General features: G+C 42.7%; 1 protein-coding gene and 3 long non-coding RNA genes across 6 annotated transcripts; 2 read left to right on the top strand and 2 right to left on the bottom strand.

The window, feature by feature from the left end:
* The first annotated feature begins 61 nt into the window (after nucleotides 1–61).
* On the top strand, nucleotides 62–9,355 carry letm2 (leucine zipper-EF-hand containing transmembrane protein 2). Of its 3 annotated transcripts, XM_019886975.1 has the most exons (12): nucleotides 62–257; nucleotides 854–915; nucleotides 2,621–3,152; nucleotides 3,416–3,559; nucleotides 4,389–4,532; nucleotides 4,781–4,984; nucleotides 5,199–5,318; nucleotides 5,590–5,709; nucleotides 5,956–5,994; nucleotides 6,474–6,524; nucleotides 7,324–7,392; nucleotides 8,241–9,355. In XM_019886975.1, the coding sequence occupies exons 2-12, from the start codon at nucleotides 869–871 to the stop codon at nucleotides 8,295–8,297; spliced, it is 1,527 nt and encodes a 508-aa protein (XP_019742534.1). In that variant the 5' UTR covers nucleotides 62–257; nucleotides 854–868; the 3' UTR covers nucleotides 8,298–9,355. The 3 variants fall into 3 exon arrangements, with proteins under 3 accessions (XP_019742534.1, XP_019742517.1, XP_019742525.1); XM_019886958.1 differs by lacking the exon at nucleotides 6,474–6,524 and having other exon boundaries at nucleotides 5,956–6,045; XM_019886966.1 differs by lacking the exons at nucleotides 62–257; nucleotides 854–915; nucleotides 6,474–6,524 and adding an exon at nucleotides 1,469–1,589 and having other exon boundaries at nucleotides 5,956–6,045.
* Nucleotides 9,356–11,941: 2,586 nt separating this feature from the next.
* Nucleotides 11,942–21,420, bottom strand: LOC109526016 (uncharacterized). The gene is made up of 3 exons (XR_002170251.1): nucleotides 21,200–21,420; nucleotides 20,778–21,068; nucleotides 11,942–11,952 (listed from the first exon to the last, which is right to left on the bottom strand). It is a non-coding gene; the product is annotated as an uncharacterized LOC109526016 (long non-coding RNA).
* LOC109526006 (uncharacterized) lies at nucleotides 17,786–18,597 on the top strand. The gene is made up of 2 exons (XR_002170248.1): nucleotides 17,786–17,993; nucleotides 18,361–18,597. It is a non-coding gene; the product is annotated as an uncharacterized LOC109526006 (long non-coding RNA).
* Nucleotides 19,391–19,850, bottom strand: LOC109526026 (uncharacterized). The gene is made up of 2 exons (XR_002170255.1): nucleotides 19,682–19,850; nucleotides 19,391–19,551 (listed from the first exon to the last, which is right to left on the bottom strand). It is a non-coding gene; the product is annotated as an uncharacterized LOC109526026 (long non-coding RNA).
* Nucleotides 21,421–22,622: the final 1,202 nt, after the last annotated feature.

Below are 22,622 nucleotides of genomic sequence, written 5' to 3'. Positions count from 1 at the left end.
ATCCACGCATGCGCAGTAGGAGCTGTTTCAGCGCAGCAGCTTAGCATGCGTCTGCTGCTTCCGTGGAGGAGGAGATACGACGACTCCTAGAATCTGCTTCTGCCACCGCCAATGGATTTATCACCATCGGGTCCTCTGACATCGTCGTTCTTGTTTACAATGGCCGCTTGTTGAGGATGGATCGTATTTCTCAGGTCGCACCGATCAAGCCTTTAAACACATTGTCAGCAGCGACAGTTGGGTCATTGACGTTGGAGGTTAGTGGGCTCGCCATTTCACTCGCTAGCTAGCTACGGTGACAAGCTAACCGGCTAAGACTAGAAACTGATAGTTGCAAGTGTCAGATGGATATAACATGACTTCGAACTGTATGCGTTTAAAGTAGACTGAGTCCTCGAAGGCGTTTTTCCTTGTGGTTTACACTTCTACTCGATCTAGTCGAGACACCAGTTTAACGTCTGAAGTGACGTGAGTGGAAAATAACCAAAACATTGCGAGTGCTGTTTGTTGACCTGAGCGTGGAGTCCGTGGTACGTCGGGGCATCAAAGACTTACTTAATAAAGAGTGAACTAGTCTGAAATGATACGTGTATTTTAAACTAGTGGCTATACAATTGTTGTAACCTAAAATGCGCATTTTAAAGCTGATTCAAACTCATCCAAGCCCACTGTTTCTAATGTCATGCTTCTCACATTTGTCATAATGTCGAGTCGTGCTTGCCGACCAAGAAATTCCCTTGACAATCCGCCGTGTGCGAAATACACGTGCTTTACTAATAATTAAGGTCTTCGATAACAGGAAATTCTAATTGGATCTAAGCTTGCTCTCTCTCTCATGTTCCTGCCTCCAAAGTGATCTACCCATGCAATGGCAGTTTTCAGCCACCAGGTGCTTTTTGCTGTTACACGATCCAGGTAAGAGCTTTAATTTTGTTCGTTTAGAATAATCATTATAATCCCCAGATATATATCTACACCGTAGTGTGTTACAAGATAAAATCGTCACGCCATCATTTTTTTACATTATCTGTCACAGAATAATAATAAGAGGTTCACCACAAATAAATTGCGAAACCAAAAAAAAAAAAAAAAGTGCCATACTACCTCCACGTTGTTTACAAGGGAAGAAACGTCGGAGGAACACGCTTGTTGCAGCTCCTGTGCTAACAGTCGACATATTTCCCTCTTATCCGAAATCATTCACAGATTTGAATTGTAATTGTATTTCGCTGATTTTTATGTTCAATTCATTCGTTATGAGTTGCTGCATGTTATAGTTTCAAGTATTTCCGTCGTGATTATTAGTTTGAAATAAATATGTACCGGTACAAGTCAAAGGTGAAAATTTTCTGTCGAAAGCTGCCCACTCTCTGAAGTTAATCATTTAAGTACAAGAGATGCGTGTAGGAAGATGTTACGTAAGTGTTACAGCCTAATTACATAGAAGTAAAATGATTGTGTCTTCGATAACAGGAAATTCTAATTGGATCTAAGCTTGCTCTCTCTCTCATGTTCCTGCCTCCAAAGTGATCTACCCATGCAATGGCAGTTTTCAGCCACCAGGTGCTTTTTGCTGTTACACGATCCAGGTAAGAGCTTTAATTTTGTTCGTTTAGAATAATCATTATAATCCCCAGATATATATCTACACCGTAGTGTGTTACAAGATAAAATCGTCACGCCATCATTTTTTTACATTATCTGTCACAGAATAATAATAAGAGGTTCACCACAAATAAATTGCGAAACCAAAAAAAAAAAAACAAAGTGCCATACTACCTCCACGTTGTTTACAAGGGAAGAAACGTCGGAGGAACACGCTTGTTGCAGCTCCTGTGCTAACAGTCGACATATTTCCCTCTTATCCGAAATCATTCACAGATTTGAATTGTAATTGTATTTCGCTGATTTTTATGTTCAATTCATTCGTTATGAGTTGCTGCATGTTATAGTTTCAAGTATTTCCGTCGTGATTATTAGTTTGAAATAAATATGTACCGGTACAAGTCAAAGGTGAAAATTTTCTGTCGAAAGCTGCCCACTCTCTGAAGTTAATCATTTAAGTACAAGAGATGCGTGTAGGAAGATGTTACGTAAGTGTTACAGCCTAATTACATAGAAGTAAAATGATTGTCCCTATATCTCTATGTATCTATTTCTGAGATTATTATCTTTATATTTCTGTATATGAATATGTATGTGTATTTATGTTTTAATGTAGACAACACCATTATTTAACAGTTTCTATTAATTCAAGAATTTGGTCTGCAAATCCATCAATTTGCCAACAAGTAAATGCACTTCCCACTTTGTCGATCATGGGAGTGTGAAAAGTTTAAATCCAGCGATTGTTGAAGAACGTGGCAAAGCATTTGAATAATCTGCTGTCATTATGGAACATGAATTTTGAGCTGCTGCACCCTACAGGTTTTGGCATTTTTCCATGAACCCGTTAGTACTTGACACATAAGACAGAGTTGAAAAGTTCAGTACTCTGCTTGTGTACCAAGAAGTAATTTTCCAATGTCTTGTTTGTCTTTGTTTGAACTCCAAATGATAACAATTTTGAAGGTTCCACTGTTTGCATCGTACCTGCTCAGTTTTCTTGGTGTCCACACAGGGGATCGTATCTGATATCCCAGCGGCACAGTTGCTCCTCTTTGTCATCCAGAGCCTACCTCCACCTAGAACCTCCACGCAACATCTCCTCATCGACAAACCCACTGAGGCACTCCCGCTACGGCCACCCTCACTGTTACAGAGACCGCAATCTGGGCTGCAGCCAAAGCTCCGCCCTACTCGCCCGAGCTCTGCACAGTTCCGTCGTTTGGCGCCAGGACATTAAAAATGAGGAGACGAAAACCTCAGCCCCTACTCAGAATTTGGAGTTGGGCGAGAAGAAGGACCCTGCAGCTGTTGTAGCCCAACCACAAACGCCACCTCCACCACCTGTAGCGCCCGCTGCTGTCTCGCCTCTGCCCACGGCACAGGAAAAGTCCTTGGTGAAGAAGGCTCTGTATCTGAGGATTGTCGACGAGCTGAAACATTACTATAATGGCTTCCGATTGCTCGGTATTGACACCACGGTTGCAGGCAGGATGGTGTGGAGCCTGCTGCACGGACAGATCCTCACACGCAGGGAAAGGAGAAGGGTGAGAGAGGTTTTTGATTGATTTATCCAAATGTGAACACCTGCTCCACATCAAACAACAAAGCAGAAAATACACTGCCGGACATCATTGTCTAAAGTTGAATACTATTTCAGTACAGTTTATCTGAAATCACAATTTCTTGGGCGTAACGGAAAAAGCTCAGCAGGGTTCATCGCACTTCACAAAACTTGCCTACTATTGCATAGCAAGATGTGGGTGCTGCAAGAAAAAGTGCCATTGGTGTTTGTTGTGTGTGTTCACAGCTGATGAGAACATGCGCTGACCTCTTCCGTCTGGTACCCTTCATGGTGTTCATCATCGTCCCCTTCATGGAGTTCCTCCTTCCTGTCTTCCTCAAGCTCTTCCCAGACATGTTGCCCTCCACCTTCGAGACAGAGTCCAAAAAGGCATGTTGACATGTACACACACACACGCATACGGCCTCGGCAACCGTTTACTGCTGATTATGTAACGTAAGATACAGATAAGGTGCAAGTATGTCTGGCCTCAGAGCCAGCTGACTGCGTTTATTTTAGAAGCCATTGGCGCGTTGTTGTACACACATTTATTTTTAATCTCTTGTCCATAGCATCACCCCTATGATTATGACTGAGCGTGCCTCAGTGACTTAGCTATGCAGCTGTCCTGACCTCAGAGGACACGGCCTGCTATTTATTATGTCATAAGTGATCCTTTCAAAGTTTCAAAACAGAGATGCTGAGAGTAGTGTTTTAAAGTGGCCTTGACTTTTAGGATGATGGCGTAAACTGTGTCTGAATTACTGTTTCCTGATGTAATGGTTGGGGGCCTCTGTACAGGTGCATATAAATAAATGAGGTTTTAATTTAATTCTATAGTTCAAAAAGTGAATCTGTTAATAAACATGTTCAAATAGAATTTCGACAGGAAGCAAATTCCTCCCTAATGTGCACAATGTGCACGATGACGAATGTGCAGTGATCCAGGAAATCCTTGAATACTTTTGAGTCCAGTGGCGTAGATTACTTATCACCGGAATTTCTATTGAAGCTCCGCTATTAATATTCAGATGCCATATCTGCTCTACAGGTGGTGTGTTTTGGTAATGAACCATGATGGTGTCACATATCACCATAAGCGAACTGAAACTGCTATAAGATACCACCAAGCGTATCGAAGTGGATGATGCTCACTATGTTTAGTTAGTCAAAAACAAACTAAAATCTGCGAATATCTCCACCTTCTCCTCTCGTGCAGGAGGAGAAGCAGAAGAAGGGCCTGGCCGCGAAGCTGGAACTTGCCAAGTTCCTCCAAGAGACCATTGCTGAGATGGCTCGAAGGAACAAGGCCACGGCTCAGAGCGAAGATGAGACTCAACGCTTCTCCAGCTATGTTCAGCAGGTACATCGTCGAGAAAAGACTTGCCGTTATCATTTGTTAGTTCACTTCACTGTTCTCGCGTATGAGTTTCAAGTCACCTTCATTAGTTTGTATGTGAAGCCATATAGTGTTTGCATTGATTGTAACAGTACTTCCAAAACAATTGGAGCCAGAGTGCTGTTTAACATCCACTGACCAGTAAACACCCACCAGGTCGGAATCTGCTGGTCCATCTCATTTCACGTGAACATCCATGTGTCCCGTGTCAGGTCCGGGGCACCGGCGAGCAGCCCACCACCAAGGACATCGTCCGCTTTTCAAAGCTGTTTGAGGACGAGCTGACGCTGGAGCACCTGGAGCGCCCCCAGCTGGTGGCCCTGTGCAAACTGCTGGAGCTGCAGCCCATCGGCACCAACAACTTGTTGCGATTCCAGCTGATGTTGCAACTAAGGACCATCAAGTCAGACGACGAGGTGAGCGGATGAATGACAGGAAGCCTTGTGTAACTAATACTCAACAACTATCTATGCAGTCGATTGCTTTGTTCGATGCCACGGCAAACCAATTTATACAAAATGTCCAACGGGGTGTATAACATTGAAAAAAGTAAATCAGGGTTCCGATGTTGGGCATGTTGCTCACCTTTCTCATGTCTGAAAGATATTTAAATTGTTTGTTTTTGTGCAGATGATTGCAGCAGAGGGTGTATCAGCAATGAGTGTGTCAGAGCTTCAGGCGGCTTGTCGCAGCCGTGGAATGAGATCTCTCGGTCTTACAACAGATCAGCTCCGTCTGCAACTGCAACAGGTAAACAATCAGAAACGGATTCAAATCGAAAGTAGCATACCACCAGAATTTTTCTTTCTATTGTAACCTCCTATGGAGATTCTTGTACTTTTCTCATTTTCTTTTGCTCAGAAAGTGTCACGAAAAGGCATAATGGTCCCCGCAAATGTTGGTCAGCTCCAGATTTTGTCGGAGTTAAGGCCCTTAGGAATCGAGACCCCAGCGCATGTGTAGATGCCTAGATGAGGTTGTTCATTAACCAGACTGTTAATACCTGTCTCCCTAAATCCAGTGGCTGGACCTCCACCTGAATGAGAACGTTCCTCCATCCCTGCTGCTGCTCTCCAGAGCCATGTACCTGACTGACCTCAAACCCAAGGCCCCGGTCATCCCGCCTGTGCCCAAACTTGAGGTTCGAGCTACAGTGTTAAGCCCGGCTGCACACCTCGTGACGCCGCCGAACGTAACTAAACTATTCAGTCGGGTCACAAAGTTTTCATGAGTTGCCGATCTTCTGCAACTAGTTTGGGTTCCAAAATGTCAAATCGCAAGCAAAACGGTGTCACGCGGTGTTTGGGATTCTACGGCACCGATGCTTAGTGTCAAAATTCACCACGGCTTGGAGATGAAATGAATTTCCTGGCTGCTATTTTCACAGAAAACCACTCCGGCGGAGAACGGCGCAAATGGGACCTTGGTCAGCTCAGACCGGCTGTCGGACCCTGCGCTCATCATCAAAGACAGGCCGGTCCGTACTTTCCTACAACACAAGACAAAATTAGATAAGGTCAACTGGATGGAGGGCGGTTCAAATCAGTTCCTATGCAAACGCTATTGAGTTCATTTTGGAATCATTGTTGCTACCATTACATGACCTTTCCCAGCCTGATCCTGTTTTGAGTTGCCTCAAAATGTTCTGCTTTCTCAAAGACAGGAAAACTTGTTCTCCAGTTACCAAAAGTACCGTATTTTCCACACTATAAGGCGCTTCGGAGTATAAGGCGCACATTTAATGAATGGCCTACTTTAAAACTGTTTTCATATATAGGACGCGCCGCATTATAAGGCACATAGAATAGAAGCTACAATAGTGGCTGGAGTTGCGCTTTGGTTCCACTAACAGAGGCTTCGCTAAAGGGAATACAATACAGTACGAAACAGCCAAATGTGCCCTTGGTCAGCTCAGACCGGCTGTCGGACCCTGCGCTCATCATCAAAGACAGGCCGGTCCGTACTTTCCTACAACACAAGACAAAATTAGATAAGGTCAACTGGATGGAGGGCGGTTCAAATCAGTTCCTATGCAAACGCTATTGAGTTCATTTTGGAATCATTGTTGCTACCATTACATGACCTTTCCCAGCCTGATCCTGTTTTGAGTTGCCTCAAAATGTTCTGCTTTCTCAAAGACAGGAAAACTTGTTCTCCAGTTACCAAAAGTACCGTATTTTCCACACTATAAGGCGCTTCGGAGTATAAGGCGCACATTTAATGAATGGCCTACTTTAAAACTGTTTTCATATATAGGACGCGCCGCATTATAAGGCACATAGAATAGAAGCTACAATAGTGGCTGCAGTTGCGTTATGCATCCACTAGATGGAGCTATGCAACAGGTAATATCATACAAGACAGCTTTATTTATATAGAGCTTTCACAACCACTGCAGCTGTAACAAAGCGCTTTACAGAAATTTTTAAATACTGCGTCCAAGAAATCAGAATATTGATCCACATATAAGGCGCATTGGATGATAAGGCGTTCTGTCGGCTTTTGAGAAAATGGAATGCTTTTTGGTGCGCCTTATAGTGCGGAAAATACGGTAAGCCTTAAAGTAAAGTTCAAGACACATCCTGTTAAAATACGCGGGCATGACTTCAATCTTCCCATTGAAATTACTCTCATCAGTTTATCAAGTCTATTACTTATATCTATTATTTCTAGTATTGTTAAATGTATTCAGAACCAATTCTTAGATGCTTAGTCTTACTGAAAAGTGGAACCATTTATCATCTTTGTGTTGCAGGCAGAGGAGATAAGGAACAAGGCTCCCATCATCTCAGACAAACCTTTAACTCCCGCTGAAGTCCTCCAGGTGAGCAGAAAAATGTGGTACTGCTTACTAATGAGTTATACAAATAAAAAAATTGTTGGTGTACAATTTGAGAACACGTGAGAGCAGTGAGTGAATTGACCAGGCACCTTAAACGGATGCAAACTCGCTTACTCTCCTTTGGCATCTTTAACAAGGCGTCATTTTGGTTCTTAAAATCTCTTTTACTGCAATGTGTGAGCACGATTCGGATGGAAGACAAAGCGATGAAGCAAGGATTAGCAGACTGCGTTTTCTCATCCGATTAGCCTTTCCTGGCTTTGGTCTTTCACAAATAACATCCTAACCTCTTTAAACCACATTTGTTATTTTGGATGAGTCGTATCTCTTCATTAAAAATGAAGCAAAACTAAAACGACCAATGTAGAATTTTGAGGTTGGTGTCGAGCCGAAACGTTCAGCCTACCGGTCTAACAAAAGCACAAGCGCCCATGAAAATTCCTGAATAGAAACTTTGATCAGTGATCTCTAAATAGCCGCTATTTATAGAGCTGTCGCCATCACCCACACTCACGCTAAAGTTTAAGTTACTTTGTTTATCTCCACAGTCTCTAAATCTTTCCTAACGCTATCAAAAAACATTACAGCTGTACTGTAGATAATTAAGTGAGTTAAGTACGTCATCCACATATCCATTAGTTTGTCTTCCCAATTTATTTTGGGAAAGTGTAATGGCATTTTAAATGTCAATTCAAGAGAATGTTTCCATTACTTTTTCTGTATATCCATGAACAGCCACAAAATATGTTATCTAAAACCAGTGCTGTATCTAATAACTCTGCCGTGACAAATCTACAAAAAAAAAAAACTTTTTCTCGTTTCTCTGGCAGGCTAAAGCAGCAACTGAAGTGTCCCAGAAGAGCAAGATCAGTGCCAACGGTGTGTAAAGAGGCGTGCGAGCGTCTGGATTCAAAAGGGGAGATGAATTTAGGCATCCCAGAAGCCCCTAACAAGGACACCCACGCACTATTGACGAGCTATCAAACTGTTTACATCTCTCTTGCGCCAATTCAAGCAAAGAGGGTCTCTGAAGATGTTAACTGTCGGTGACGCGACGGTGCTCTGGAACGCAGACTTCTGCGCTCCAAAACGCTCTCTATTCCCATTTCCATCTCCAGACTTGGCATGGCGCAGCCAGGCGACTGCCTCAACGGTGACTCCTTTTTGTTTCGCACAGATTCCTCCTTTTGTAAATTTGTAAATGTGTATATTGTCATTTGTGGCTTTACATTGTGGCAGCACTAGCTATGTACAGTTTGCTATGCAAACTCATGAAATGATCAAAGCTCCCATCGTTAGCATTTTTTTTTCCCTCCCCTCCCGCCGGTTGCGCCTGTTCAACGTGTGACAAAACACCGCGATACTGAACCCGTCCACCTCCCATCATTTTCTCCACAAACTGGACCATGTTGGCCATGTCTTGACCTGGAGGGTCCATCAGTTGACCGGAACAGGTTCCACGGCACGTGCTGCCCTGGTTCTCAAAAACGAGTGCTTATAGAGAGAAAAAGAGAGTTCACTCCTTTCACACAGACAAGACTGCGGCAATATGTAAGCTGCCTTATTTTATTTGAATATACTGAAGTGTAAAGAAAGTATTGTTTTAACACGGAGACACTTGAGTTTCCTGAAGCTGAAGAGAATATACTCTGTTATCCAGAAATAAATTCTATTTATAGGAGATCTTTAAACTCCAAAGTAATATTAACTTTTTTCTTTTTTTTTTTGTGCTTTCAAATAAACATGCGAGTTTAATCACGTTGTCCCAAATGCGTTGCCCCTCTCATACAAAGGACCCTTAATGTTACGCAAAATAGTCATCTGTATTAGGTAATTCTGTATTTTGTGAGATTTAGTCACCCCTGCTCCCTTTGTTCATATCAGTACTGGATCGTTTGTTTTTTTTTTCTCTAGATGCCCTACATTAAATGCATTATCATTTTACGAATTGTAGTCATTTGGATCTTTCTTCGACGCAAGGGTGCGCAATCCTACGCTTTGCACGAGAGCATTTGATTGGCCCTGGCAGGCAAGTCAAAACTTTTGACCCTCAGAGGAACTCCAAAACTCAAAATCATCTAACTCACAAATTGCCATGACTATATAATGCTAAACCAAATAGCATCGCCCACTGGGGAATGAAAACGATCAAAATGTATTTACTGTATAATGCACAAATTGTTCCCGATCGGGGAAAAAAAAAAAATTACCCATTCCTGCAAAAAACGGATTCTGAAAATGCTAGAAATGCAAATTTGTTATCTCTGTCATTCTGAGTGGATGTGGACTCAAGAAGTTGTTGCTTTTTTTGGGGGGGGGGTGGCTAAGAGATGCAGTGGTATAAAAAAAGTTTGGGCACCCTTGATCGTTTTCAAGATTTTCCACCCACAGTAAAATTTGGTGGTGGTTCCATCATGCTGTGGGGCTGTGTGGCCAAGTGCAGGTACTGGCGATCTTGTTCAAGTTGAAGGTTGCACGGATTCCAGTCACGTATCGGCAATTTCCAGCAATGTTCAAGAATCAGTGACAAAGTTGAAGTTGCGCCAAGGCTGGATACTTCAACCAGACAACGACCCTAAACGCTGCTCAAATTCTACCAAGGCATTCAGGCAGAGGAACAGAGGAACAAATCTTGAAAATGATTAGGGCGTCCCAAACTTTTTCATACCACTGCACTTGTCAAGTTGATGTAATGCTCCAAGGTGATCTGCTGTTACTTTTCGTGATTTAAACTTGTTTATACTCTGAACTGCTTGATTAGACTATGTGGCGATGGAAAATGAATTTGTAGACGACTTTACGAATATTTCAGCTGTTTTGCAGGATTTACATCATGTCTTTACCACTCGTGGATTTGGAAACAAATGAACTACCAGTCACAGATGGTTTGTTTGTGTCCTGGATGCAGCTTTTTTTTCCTTCTCCATTGTGCCCACTGCATTCAGTGCATCTCATTACCGTGGCAAATACAACGCATTGATTAAACTCAAGAAACTGTACACTTTGTCCTCTTTCTGTCTACTTACCATCGATTTGCATCACTTGTACAATAGTATCACTTGCGCCAATGTATCCAAAGCTGAATGGGGGAGAAAATACACACAATTACTCGTGGTTAGTAGTAAGTGAAGTAGCTCATCATTTGAAACCAAAAGAGCTCCGGTTCCAGTCTGGCTGCGGGCAGTCAATGGCAGAGATGGGCACCTTACCTTAGTTTTCTGGTCCGTCTTCCGTCCGGGTTTTGGGTACCCTTCCGTCGTCATCCCTCCGCTCTTATTCATACAATAATCGTCCTTTGGCCCGGTCCGTCCGAGTCGTCGGCGAAAAGCCAAACACCGTCAAGAACGGACTTACTGGTACTACGTCACATGCAGGTAACACCCACCTGCCAAGCAGCCAAATACAGAAAAAAAAATGAAAATTAAAACAGTGTTGTGTAGCTTTCAGTCTCACAAACCTCAATGACATGTGTCCTATATTACTTTTATTTCACCAATCACCACGCTGTGCGTGTGTCTGTTGTTTTAATTTCATTTTTTTTCTTAATTTGGCTGCTGGTTGTCTTCGGCGCCTGTGTGTGACGTAACATGATGTTCTGGAGTGACTGTCGCCAACAATAGACGAATTCAGACCCACTTTGCTGTCATGGAATACTGACGGAAACAGTGACGCACTGACAGAAATGCCATGATAATAAATAACATCACAGTCTACCACAGTTTGCTTGTTCGGCTTTTGTTATTTTCTTTCCACGTATTTTACAGATATGCCATGTCATTACATAACAGAAAATCATTTCACGTTGCCATTTAAAAGACAAATAGTTTGCATCGTGTTGCATCCCCATGCCACCCGGCGTGAACGCACATAATTTGCATGCCAGGAATTGCTGCTGTTCCTGTGCGAGGGAGATTAAGTAAAAGTTGGGCTGCACTGATACAACAGGACAATACCATGAGACCTGATACGCCAAATATGGAGTAGGCTGACCATTGAGGGCTATATCAGTGACCGTTACACTTTTGTACTGAATGTGTGTATGGCTGTTGAACTGCAGTAGCTCCAAAAAACAAAACAACTGTACACTGATTTAATGCTTGATATTAGTTTAATTTTTCATATAGAGGACAATAGAAGAGTTGCAGCATCTGCCATCCTGGTATTGCTTTGACACGTGCCCTGGATTGTGCCTGGATGACGGCCGGCAGATGGCTTGTTTGACCTGGGTGCCTGTTTGTGATGATTTCATTCATTTATTTATTTTTCATACAAAAATTAATTGGTGGGAGGTGTACAGCCTTTGCCGGTGAACATTCTATGAATCCCCCGCAATGTGCAGGCCTGCGGACCCACTGCCTCTGTGTTGACTACCCCCCGAAACCGCCATCGCATCCAAAGCCACCAAATCCACCACATCCCCTCGGGCTACCGCATCGATTGCGGCCACTTTCTCTTTGGCCAATGCCCCCAAGTCCACCACTAAAACCACCCCCCCCCAAACTGTGCGACAGTTTCTCTTCCAAATCTTGTTCTGCCCTGGGCCTGGATGATGTCCTGGTGTTGCCCGTGTGCTGTCTTTGAAAGTTGCTGCCAGATGGCCTCTGCACTGGCCGTCAGCGTGGCTAAGATGAGCACACACATGGCCACCATCAGCGTGACTTTCAGCAGTCTGGACATGCTGGTTAACCTCTGTGGGCAAAATAGTAGGAACAAATTTCAGTATAATAAAGGACACCACTGGACACAACAAAGATCACAATATTAAACGTTTAGTACAATTCTTGCGTGGAAGCCAGTTAATGTATGATGTTCCACTCACCTTTTTGCTCAGCTCGTTGATGTTGGAGTGAGAAGTAATCTGCTGTACCAGTGATGGTAACACTTAAATACCCCTTTTAATGTTGACTTAACATTGTTTGTGAAAAATATTTATTGTTCTCAGGTTGATACTTAGAATAGTAATGTGTTTGAGCAAGCACCTGACTGTGGTGTGGTTATGTTGGGCTGCAAATTTCCCCTTTGTATCACTAATAAAAGTTTTCCAAAGTTAATTTTTTTTTTCTTTATGCTGTTTAAAGATATTTCCGAGCAGAAGTATCCAAAGGCTGTTCCCTTGCACAAGAATTTGAAACGCCGTGCCAAAACATAGTTCACTATACCATATAACTTGTACTCAAACCATCCACTTTGTATATAGCTGAAATGACGTCCGTGTGTGTGAGATTGAATCGTGGAGTGGTGTCCAAATCCACTTCTTGAGGGCCATTATCCTGCATGTCATAGGTACACTTATAAAAAGTAAATGTACCAAAGTAAATGTAGCGCGCTACTACCCGCCTCTGGTTATGACATGCTCACAAAACACATAAACACAAAATACTATAATGGATGATTCATGCTACAGGATAACGACTCAAAACATGCAGCAAAATAAATAAATAAATACATAAATGGGTAAGAGCAAAGCATCCGACTGCTCTTCGAATTGCTGTTTTGATAATGGATTTATTTATAACGGTATCATTTAAAATACAGCAATAGAAACAATTGGAACATGAACTTCACTCTTATTCGTCAACAGGTGAATTATTACATTTATTTTATAGTTTAGTTTTTTTTTTTTTTTAAATACAATTACTTTCATCGTTGATTTGTCCAATTGAGACGCAGTCACTTTCACTAACATGGTTACCGGTAACCTGTTAAGTCAACATGAGCACTTGTTTTGGAAGCTGAACAAATGTGTTTGGTTCCGTTGATGCTTCTCACGGTGTCCCAACTCCCTTGGCAAAGTTGCAGCACCTGGGGAGGGGCAACAAAAGTACAGTCTAGAGGAGTCAACACATCTGGCTCGGGTAATATTCTTAATGTTGCACTGCAATTTTTTCTGGAAAAAAAAAAAAAAAGACCTCAAACTTGTTTCATATTTTATAACCCCTTTTATTCTGTCACGATCCATTATCTGATGTTCTTATCCTCACGAGGGTCGCAGGCGCGCTGTAGTCCAATCCCAGCTACTCTTCATGTGTGACTATAGAATTCTTGCAATTACATTACAAGATATTTTATTTTTACTATTATTACCTGCCGTCTTGGAGGTGCTGTATTTCGTCATTCATCCGCATTTGTTTCTTTGCCTGTGAGTTCTGGGCCTCCGTATTGCTTCGATTATGTCCTGTACTGGGCCTGGATGGGATGGCGCCGGGGCGTCCACGTGGTGGCTCAGGACTGATCCTCAGTGTGGCTAAGAAGAACACACACATGGCCACCGTCAGGGTGACCTTCAGCAGTCTTGACATATTGATTCACCTGTAAAGAGCAATATATTGGTTCTAGAAGAAATTTCTTCACGAGAAAGTTTTGTAAGTCGACGAGTTTCCCATGTAAATGCCCTAATTCGTTCCAAGCCCTCCCAAAATTCAGACATCAATGTTTCCTAAAGAATAAAAATGCATCAAAATATGGAGCAAATATATGTTACAATTAGATTATTCAACAATAAATGAGAGTTGTGCATAATGTAAAAAAATAAAGTATCGAGTAAAGAATAAAAATGATGGTCATTTCACTTTTAACTGCGTCCTCATCTTTAGTCCATCTTCTCTCTCAGAAGTGGTTTTTGCGTGGCGTTTTGTAAAGAACTGATCCGAGGACGTTCGCTTCTGTCGGCTTTTAACAATCCTTTGAAAATGTCCCAGGCAAACATCAGCATAGTGAGCGATCGCCCGACTGGTGAACACTTTTTCAAGGTAATTCACATTTACGTAAAACTACTGGAACACCTCATGGCCCGAGGGGCGGATGACGAAGACGCTGCATACACACAATCTATTTATCTATCAACACACATAGACACATCTGGTAGAAGTCCCTCCTAGCCAAGGGGGTGCCAGGATGATGCTCGGTAATGGCCAATAGCAGAGCAGCTGTAAGTATGTTGCATTCAGGAAACTCGGAGCTTCAAGTACCAGCCCACACTGTATTTTTACCTTTCGTATCTTGAAATTTCTTTCGTAACAAGAGGCAATATTTTCCTGTTGAAACATTTCGTAACTTGAAAATTTCGTATGAAGAGACGTTCGTAAGTAGAGGTACCACTGTAATAAACATTTAGCCCAGTTCTCATGTAGAATCCAATGGATGCATGATGCTCCTCTTACCTTTCTGCCCCGCAAAAACTGTGTGCCTCCAGTTGTTAATCTCGACTGGATTTGGATCCTTCTTTGCCGACTCGGGGACACTTGAGACCCGTGTGTGCCTGCGGGCCTCTGCGCTGGGCGCCAGTGTGGCCAAGATAAGCACACACATGGCCACCGTCAGGGTGACCTTCTGCAGTGGGGACATGTTGGTGAACCTGTAAGGGTACAATATTAGTAAGACTCAGCACACCAATGGACAACAACGGAGAACAAAAAAAAATTGTATAGTTCTCGTGTGGATGTTCACTCACCTTTTCGCTCCACAGGTTGAAGCTAAAGCAGCTCGTTGGTGTTGGGAGTGAGAATGCATGTGCGGTAAGCCTGAAATACCTCTTCTCGTGTTGACTTAACATTCCATTTTTGGAAAAATAATGTGTTGTTCCAGGGACAATTAGGTGTATACAGTATTGTGTTTGAACAAGCAACCGGTTGGAGTAAATCATCCACCTTCAAGAAAGAAAAGAACATCTTGATGTCAGGATGATTATGAAAACATTGTCTTTGATCTGGCAACCGGTTGACAAAGGTAGGCCTTGAGATCACAACTACTGCTACTTAGTTATTTGTAACGGCGTGTAATCTTGGGTATCATCAGCATAACAGTGAAAACTAATGTTATATTTATATATGATGTCACCAAGCGGAAGCATGTCGATGATGAACATGAGAGGGCCAAGTACCGATCCCTGTGGGGCTCCACAACTCAGAAGTCATATTACCAACAATTACAATAACTCTCAAATATATTTTCTCTTTTAAAAAAACCCTACACGCTCATTTGATGTGTGATATTCATTTTATTTTTCATTTACAGGTGAAGAGAACAGTTGCAGTCCCTGCCATCCTAGTATTGCTTTGACACGTGCCCTGGATTGTGCCTGGATGACGGCCGGCAGGTGACTTGTTTGGCCTGGGTGCCTGTTTGCGGTGATTTCATTTTTAAATAGGTGCTCATGAAGCCACGACCTTCCTTAGGGCTACCGTGACCTTGGCCAATGCCTCAAAGCCACCACTTGCCTGCCCTTTGACCACCACCCCAGGAGTCACCACCGTCCACTGAAGTGACCACTGTCGCCGGAGCCACCGTCTCCAAACTGTGCGCCAGTGTCACTTCCAAATCTTGATCTGGGTTGGGGCTGTATGTTGTCCTGGTGTTGCCTTTGTCCTGTTTTAGAAAGTTGGTACGAGATGACCTCTGCACTGGGTGTCAGCGTATTCTCACCTTTTTGCTCCACAGGAGGAAGCTGATTCAGTTCGGCGGTGTTGGAGTGAGAAGTAATTTGCTGTACCTATGACGGTAACCCTTTAGTTCGTGTTTTCATGTTGACTTAATACGTCACGTGAATAGTATTTGTTGTTCCTTGGTTGATTATTGGAATATTAATGTGTTTCAGCAAGCAAATTTACTTTGATTTGATTATGTTCAGTTGCAAATATCCCCTTTGTGTGACAAAAAAAAAAAAAAAGTCTGCCAAATTATATATTTTTCTTTTTGCCGTTTTAAGATATTTCAGAGCAGGAGTGTTCAAAGACTTTTCCTTTGCACAAGAATTTGAAACGCTGTGCAAAAACGTAGTTCACTATATAACTTTTACACACACAATGTACTCGGAGCTGAAATGACGTGTGTGTGTGTGTGTGTGTGTGTGTGTGTGTGTGTGTGTGTGTGTGTGTGTGTGTGTGTGTGTGTGTGTGTGTGTGTGTGTGTGAGTGAATTGTGGGGTGGTGTCCAAATCAGTGTGTGTGTGTGTGTGTGTGTGTGTGAGAGTGAATCGTGCGGTGGTGTCCAAATCAGTTCTTCAGGGCCACTATCCTGCATGTTTTAGATGTTTCCCACCTTCCGCGCAGGTGATTAAAATTATCATTATCGAGCTTCTGCACAACTTGCTGATCTTCAGGAAGAAAAGACAAAATACAGGGTGTTCCAAAAGTCTTGGGCACATTTTGACATTGAATATCTCGTAAACTATTAAGGATATAAAAACGCATCTGGTAAATTCAGAAAGCTTGTCATCTCAATTTTCACATGGAATGTTCAAAGATGTTCAATGTGCGCACCATTGGTCACACGACACACATCAAACCGAGAGTCAAATTCTTGCCAAACATGTCCCAGCATTGCATTGTCAATGCTTGCAACAGCTACTGTTATTCGTGCCTTCAGCTTAAAGCATAAGCACCCATCCGTTATGAATTTACCATGCCATCTCACTATGGACTTCCTCTCTTGTGGCTCCTTTCCGAATTTTCAGCGAAATGCACGTTGAACAACAGTCCCCGATTCCGTTTTTGCAAATTCAAGCACACAAAACGCCTTTTCTGGTTGAGTGAACGCCATTAATGGGACTGAAAAGAAATTTAAAAAATCAATAGCTTCACGAAAATCTTCATGTCATTTGCTTTAAAATGGCACGACTTTTATCTTACTACCATTCGTAGTTAAGGAGATATGGGGACTTCAAATGTCCCCAAGACTTTTGGAACACCCTGTATTTGAGGCCTGATCAACATGTCTCAACCGGTTACTTAGTCAAACACATTAATAGTCAACTCATCATCAATAGTCAATTAATCATCTTCAGAAAAATAAATTCTCACCTTTCCCAAATATTGTGCTTCATCAACCTGAGATGAGTTATTTAAGCGTTACCCCACCCGCCCCAAAAAAAAAAATCATCCATACAGGGCACCGCAGGGCATTCGAGCCCAGCCCACGGCTTCCAACATCGTCCAACTCCGCTTGCCATACTTTGAGTGTGCAGGGCCGGAGAACGTCATCATAAATATTAACACAGTCTTGTGCAGCTGTGACCATTTCAGATGCCATTTAAAAAAATACATATGTTTTGGGTCGTGTTGCCCCCTCCGACGTCATGCGAATGCCAGAATCCACTGCTGTACTCGTGTGCCGTTATTGTTTCTAGCATTAGTTACTATCACAAGTCTCTTCGAACGTGTTTAGGAAACATACATGTGCAGTCAGCTAAGGCATTCTTGTCATTCTCAGGCGTAAACTCTTTTAATCTTAAAAAATACCTTCCAGTCACTTAATCCCATAAATTTCCCTCATATATACAAAGTAATAAAAATCATTCCAGACCTGCTGGTAATTTTCCACTCCATTTCTCTTGGATTGTTTAGTCACAGCGGCCATTTTGCAAGACAATGAGGTGGGGTGGGGGGAATTTGAGCTCTAAACCAGTTACTTAATCAAACACATTATTAGTCACTTCATCATCACAAGAAAAATGTTGACCCTTCCCAAACAAGAGTTTTAAATCAACATGAAAGAAGTATTTAAGTGTTTACCGCCAGTTTTACAGCAGATTGCTTTTCCCGACAATTCCAACAAACTGCTTCAGCTTCGATCTGTGGAGCGAAAAGGTAAGCAAACATCAGCCGCTGCTTGCATTCCACACAAGAACTTTACATAATCACGGATGAGAATTTGACAACAATCTGCAAATTTCTGATTTTTTCGGACGGAAATGACGAGTGACAAATTAAGTGCAAATCCGTTCAGCGCAAAATGTCTACTGTGCCCGGTTACCTCATTTAATGTGCCTTATGTGTTTGGCATTAGCAGCGTCCAAGTTTGAGTCCCCCCCCCCCCTTCCCCCCGCCCCCGGTCAACGAGTAGATTTTTTTCTCGTTCTCATCCCTGACTAAATGTTTGTTTTTGTGATCCTTGTGTCCACTGGTGTACTGGACCGTATCGTACTGAGATCTGTTCCTAATATATTGTCCTTAGAGATCAACCGATATGTCCAGACTGTTGAAGATCATCCTGGTGGTGGCCATGTGTGTGCTCTTTTTAGCCACACTGACGTTCAGCGCAGAGGCCCGCACAAAACACCGTACATTCAAGTTACAGCAGGGCATCATCCGGGCCCAGTCCATGGGACCCAGGTGGCCGTGACTTGATGATACAACAAACAAGTGGGGATGAATAATTAAACACAGCACAACCAAGACAAGCTGTAAAAGTAAAAAATAAATAAATAAATAAATAAAATATGTTGCCATGTCATAGGAACAATTCTGTTCTCCTATACACGAAAAATAAAATGAATGCGAAACATCACCCAAGTTTGATTTATTTTCTTCTTGATGATGTGCATAAATTGACAAATTAAGAAGAGGCTATGAATTAATGCACTCTGTACATTTGCACAGTCTGCTTCTTTTCATTCATTCATTCATTCATCATGTGAGACAAAGATTTTCTTGTCCTAAAAACACCTTCAACCGGAATCCAGATCTTCATTGGAAGCTATCGGGAGTGTTTAGAGGCTGTTATTTCTGCAAAAGGAAGATCTACGAAATATTGATGTCATTTTTCTGTTGGGGTGCCCAAATTTATCCACCTGCCTACTTTTGTTTAAGGAATAGACTTTATTTCACTTCTCAAATATTACTGTGTTTGTCTGCTATATGATATATTGAACTGAGATTGACGATTCAAACAACCAATGATTTATAAAGGAAAATCTTGAAAATGGTCAAGGCGACAGAAACTTTTTCACACCACGATACTTGTCAAGTCTATGTGATGCTCCAAGGTGATCTGCTGTTACTTTTCGTGATTTAAAGTTGTTAGTACTACGTACTGCTTGATTAGACTATGTGGCTGTGGAAAATGAATTTGTAGACGACTTTACTAATATTTCAGCTGTTTTGCAGGATTTACAGAATTTGTATACCACTCATGGATTGGAAACAAATGAACTACCGCAGTCACAGATGGTTGGTTTGTTTGTGTCCTGGATGCAGCTTTTTTTCTTCTCCATTGTGCCCACTGCATTCAGTGCATCTCATTACCGTGGCAAATACAACGCATTGATTAAACTCAAGAAACTGTACACTTTGTCCTCTTCCTGTCTACTAACCATCAATTTGCATCAATTGTACAGTAGCGCCACTTGCGTCAATATATCGAAAGCTGAATAGAAAAAAAAATACACACAATTACTAGTGGTTAGTAGTAAGTGAAGTAGCTCATCATTTGAAACCAAAAGAGCTCCGCTTCCAGTCTGGCTGCGGACAGTCAATGGCAGAGATGGGCACCTTACCTTATTTTTCTGGTCCGTCCTCCGTCCGGGTTTTGGGTACCCTTCCGTCGTCATCCCTCCGCTCTTATTCATACAATAATCGTCCTTTGGCCCGGTCCGTCCGAGTCGTCGGCGAAAAGCCAAACACCGTCAAGAACGGACTTCCCGGTACAGGTTCTATGTCACATGCAGGGAACACCCACCTGCCAAGCAACCAAATACAGTACAGAAAAAAATGAAAAATAAAAGAGCGTTGTGTAGCTTTCAGTGTAACAAACCTCAATGACATGTGTCCTATATTATTTTTATTTCACCAATCACCACGCAGTGCACGTGTCTGTTGTTTTTTTTTTTTTTTCATTTACTGTATTTCAATTTGGCTGCTGGTTGTCTTCGGCGCCTGTGTGTGACGTAACATGATGTTCTGGAGTGACTGTCGCCAACAATAGACGAAATCAGCCCCACTTTGCTGCCATGAAAACAAACTGATGAAATTAGTGACGCACTGACAGAAATGCCATGATAATAAATAACATCACAGTCTACCGCAGTTTACTTGCTCAGCTTTTGTTATTTTCTTTCTACGTATTTTACAGACGCGTCGTGTCATTTTACACAATAGAAATTCACGTTGCCATTTTAGTAAAAGTTGGGCTGCACTGATGCAACAGGAGAATACCCTGAGACCTGATACGCCAAATATGGAGGAGGCTGACCATTGAGGGCTATGTCAGTGACCGGTACACTTTTGTTCTGAATGTGTGTATGACTGCGTTGAACTGCAATACCTAAAAAAAAAAAACAAAAAAAACAAAAAAAACTTTACACTCATTTCATGTTTGACATTCATTTAATTTTTGTATGTATAGGACAATAGAAGAGCTGCAGTGTCTGCCATCCTGGCATTGCTTTGACACGTGCACTGGGTTGTACCTGGATGACGGCCTGCAGTGGATTGTTTGGCCTTAGGTGCCTGTTTGCGAGGATTTAATTGTTTTTATTTTTGGACAAAATGTAATTGATGGGAGGTGTACAGCCTTTGCCGGTGAACCTTCTATGAAACCACCGCAATGTGCAGGGCTGCGGAGCCACTGCATCTCTGTTGACCACCCCCGACACTGCCCCTAAAGTCACCACCTCCACTGTAGCCACTAAATCTCCCATCGCCACCTCGTTGGCCAATGGGCCCAAAGCCACCACCGAAACTACCGCCTACAAACTGTGCGCCAGTGCCCCTTCCATGTCTTGATCTGGACTGGGCCTGGATGATGTCCTGGTGTTGCCCGTGTGCTGTCTTTGAAAGTTGATGCCAGATGGCCCCTCCACTGGCCGTCAGCGTGGTTAAGACGAGCACACACATGGCCACCATCAGCGTGATTTTCAGCAGTCTGGACATGTTAGTTAACATCTAAGGGCAAAATATTAGGAACAGATTTCAGTATCATAAAGTACACCACTGGACACAAATAAAATCACAATATTTAAACATTTAGGACAGGTCATAGGTGGAATCGAGTTCATGTATGATATTCTCCTCACCTTTTTTCTCCACAGGTTGAAGCTGATTCAACTCGGCGGTGTTGGAATGAGAAGTAATCCGCTGTACCAATGACGGTTACCCTTAAAAACCTCTTTTCATGTTGACTGAACACTTCTTGTGAATATTATTTGTTGGTCTGAGGTTGATACTTGGAATATTAATGTGTTTGAGCACACAAATGACTGTGATGTGATCATGTGAAGATGCAAATTTCCCCTTTGTGTGACTAATAAAAGTATTCCAAAGTATATATATTTTTGTTTTTGCTGTTTTAAAATGTTTTAGAGCAGTACGCTGCAAAGAGTTTTGCCTCGCACAAGAGTTTGGAATGCTGTATTTTATTGACAATGACTCAGAAATGCCCTCTACATTTTTAACAGAGCACGCCTGGCTGAATATTTCAAATTGGGAGGCATATGTAACTGCCAAAGAAAAACAAAAATGTAATTTTGAGTCATACCCTTAACCTGGCAGGATGTCCGCCCTTTTCATTTTACTATGAAATTGGATGCCATTTTTGGATATGATTTGCCAAATTCCATGAAATGCCACAGGGACATCAGGTATTGTTTCATGTGTGTGGGAATCACCGCACTTAAGTGTCAGTCAATATCTGAATTTAATAGAAGGATCGAGGCATTATTTTGGAGAGTATTGTGCTTTTGTAATTAAAAAAGAAACAAAACCCCACACTCGTTTGATTTTTGATATTCATTTAATTTTTCATGTATAGGACAATAGAAGAGGTGCAGTGTCTGCCATCCTGGTCTTGCTTTGACACGTGCCCTCAAAGCCACGAGCTCCTTTACGGCTACCGCGTCCTTGGCCAATGGCCCAAAGCCACCACTGGCCCCGTGACCGACCTCCCCTGTCGCCACTACCGCCCTCCAAGCTACGATTTCTCATGTGGCCAGTGTCCTTCACGCCAGCCCTGCCCCTTTGACCACCACCCGTGTAGACCACCGCTCCTGTGGCCACTAGTTCCCCCAAAGCCAACACTGCCCTCTGAACCAGAACCTCCACTGTTGTCACCACCTCCTTGGCCAGTGTCCGCAAAGCCACCACTGGCCCTTTGAGCACTACCGCCTCCGTAGCCACCACCGCTTCCGGAGCCAAGATTGGCCCCCAAACCATAACCTCTACTGTCTCCTTGGCCACTGTCCGCCAAGGCACCACTGGACATATAAGTACCACCGCTGCTGTAGCCACTACCGCGACTGCCACGTACAAATCTTGATCTGGATTGGGCTTGGATGATGTCCTGGTGATGCCCATGTGCTGTGTTTGACAGTTGCTGCCAGATGGCCTCTGCACTGGCCGTCAGCATGGCTAAGACGAGGACTTGCATGGCCATCGTCAGCGTGACTTTCAGCAGTCTGGACATGTTAGTTAACCTGTAAGGGCAAAATATAAGGAACAGAT

Source organism: Hippocampus comes, unplaced genomic scaffold, assembly GCF_001891065.2.
Source record: "Hippocampus comes isolate QL1 unplaced genomic scaffold, H_comes_QL1_v1.1 scaffold155, whole genome shotgun sequence".
In the NCBI taxonomy this organism is placed as follows: Eukaryota; Metazoa; Chordata; class Actinopteri; order Syngnathiformes; family Syngnathidae; genus Hippocampus; species Hippocampus comes.
Note: the sequence above shows the minus strand (reverse complement) of the source record. Positions and strands in the feature narration are given on the sequence as shown.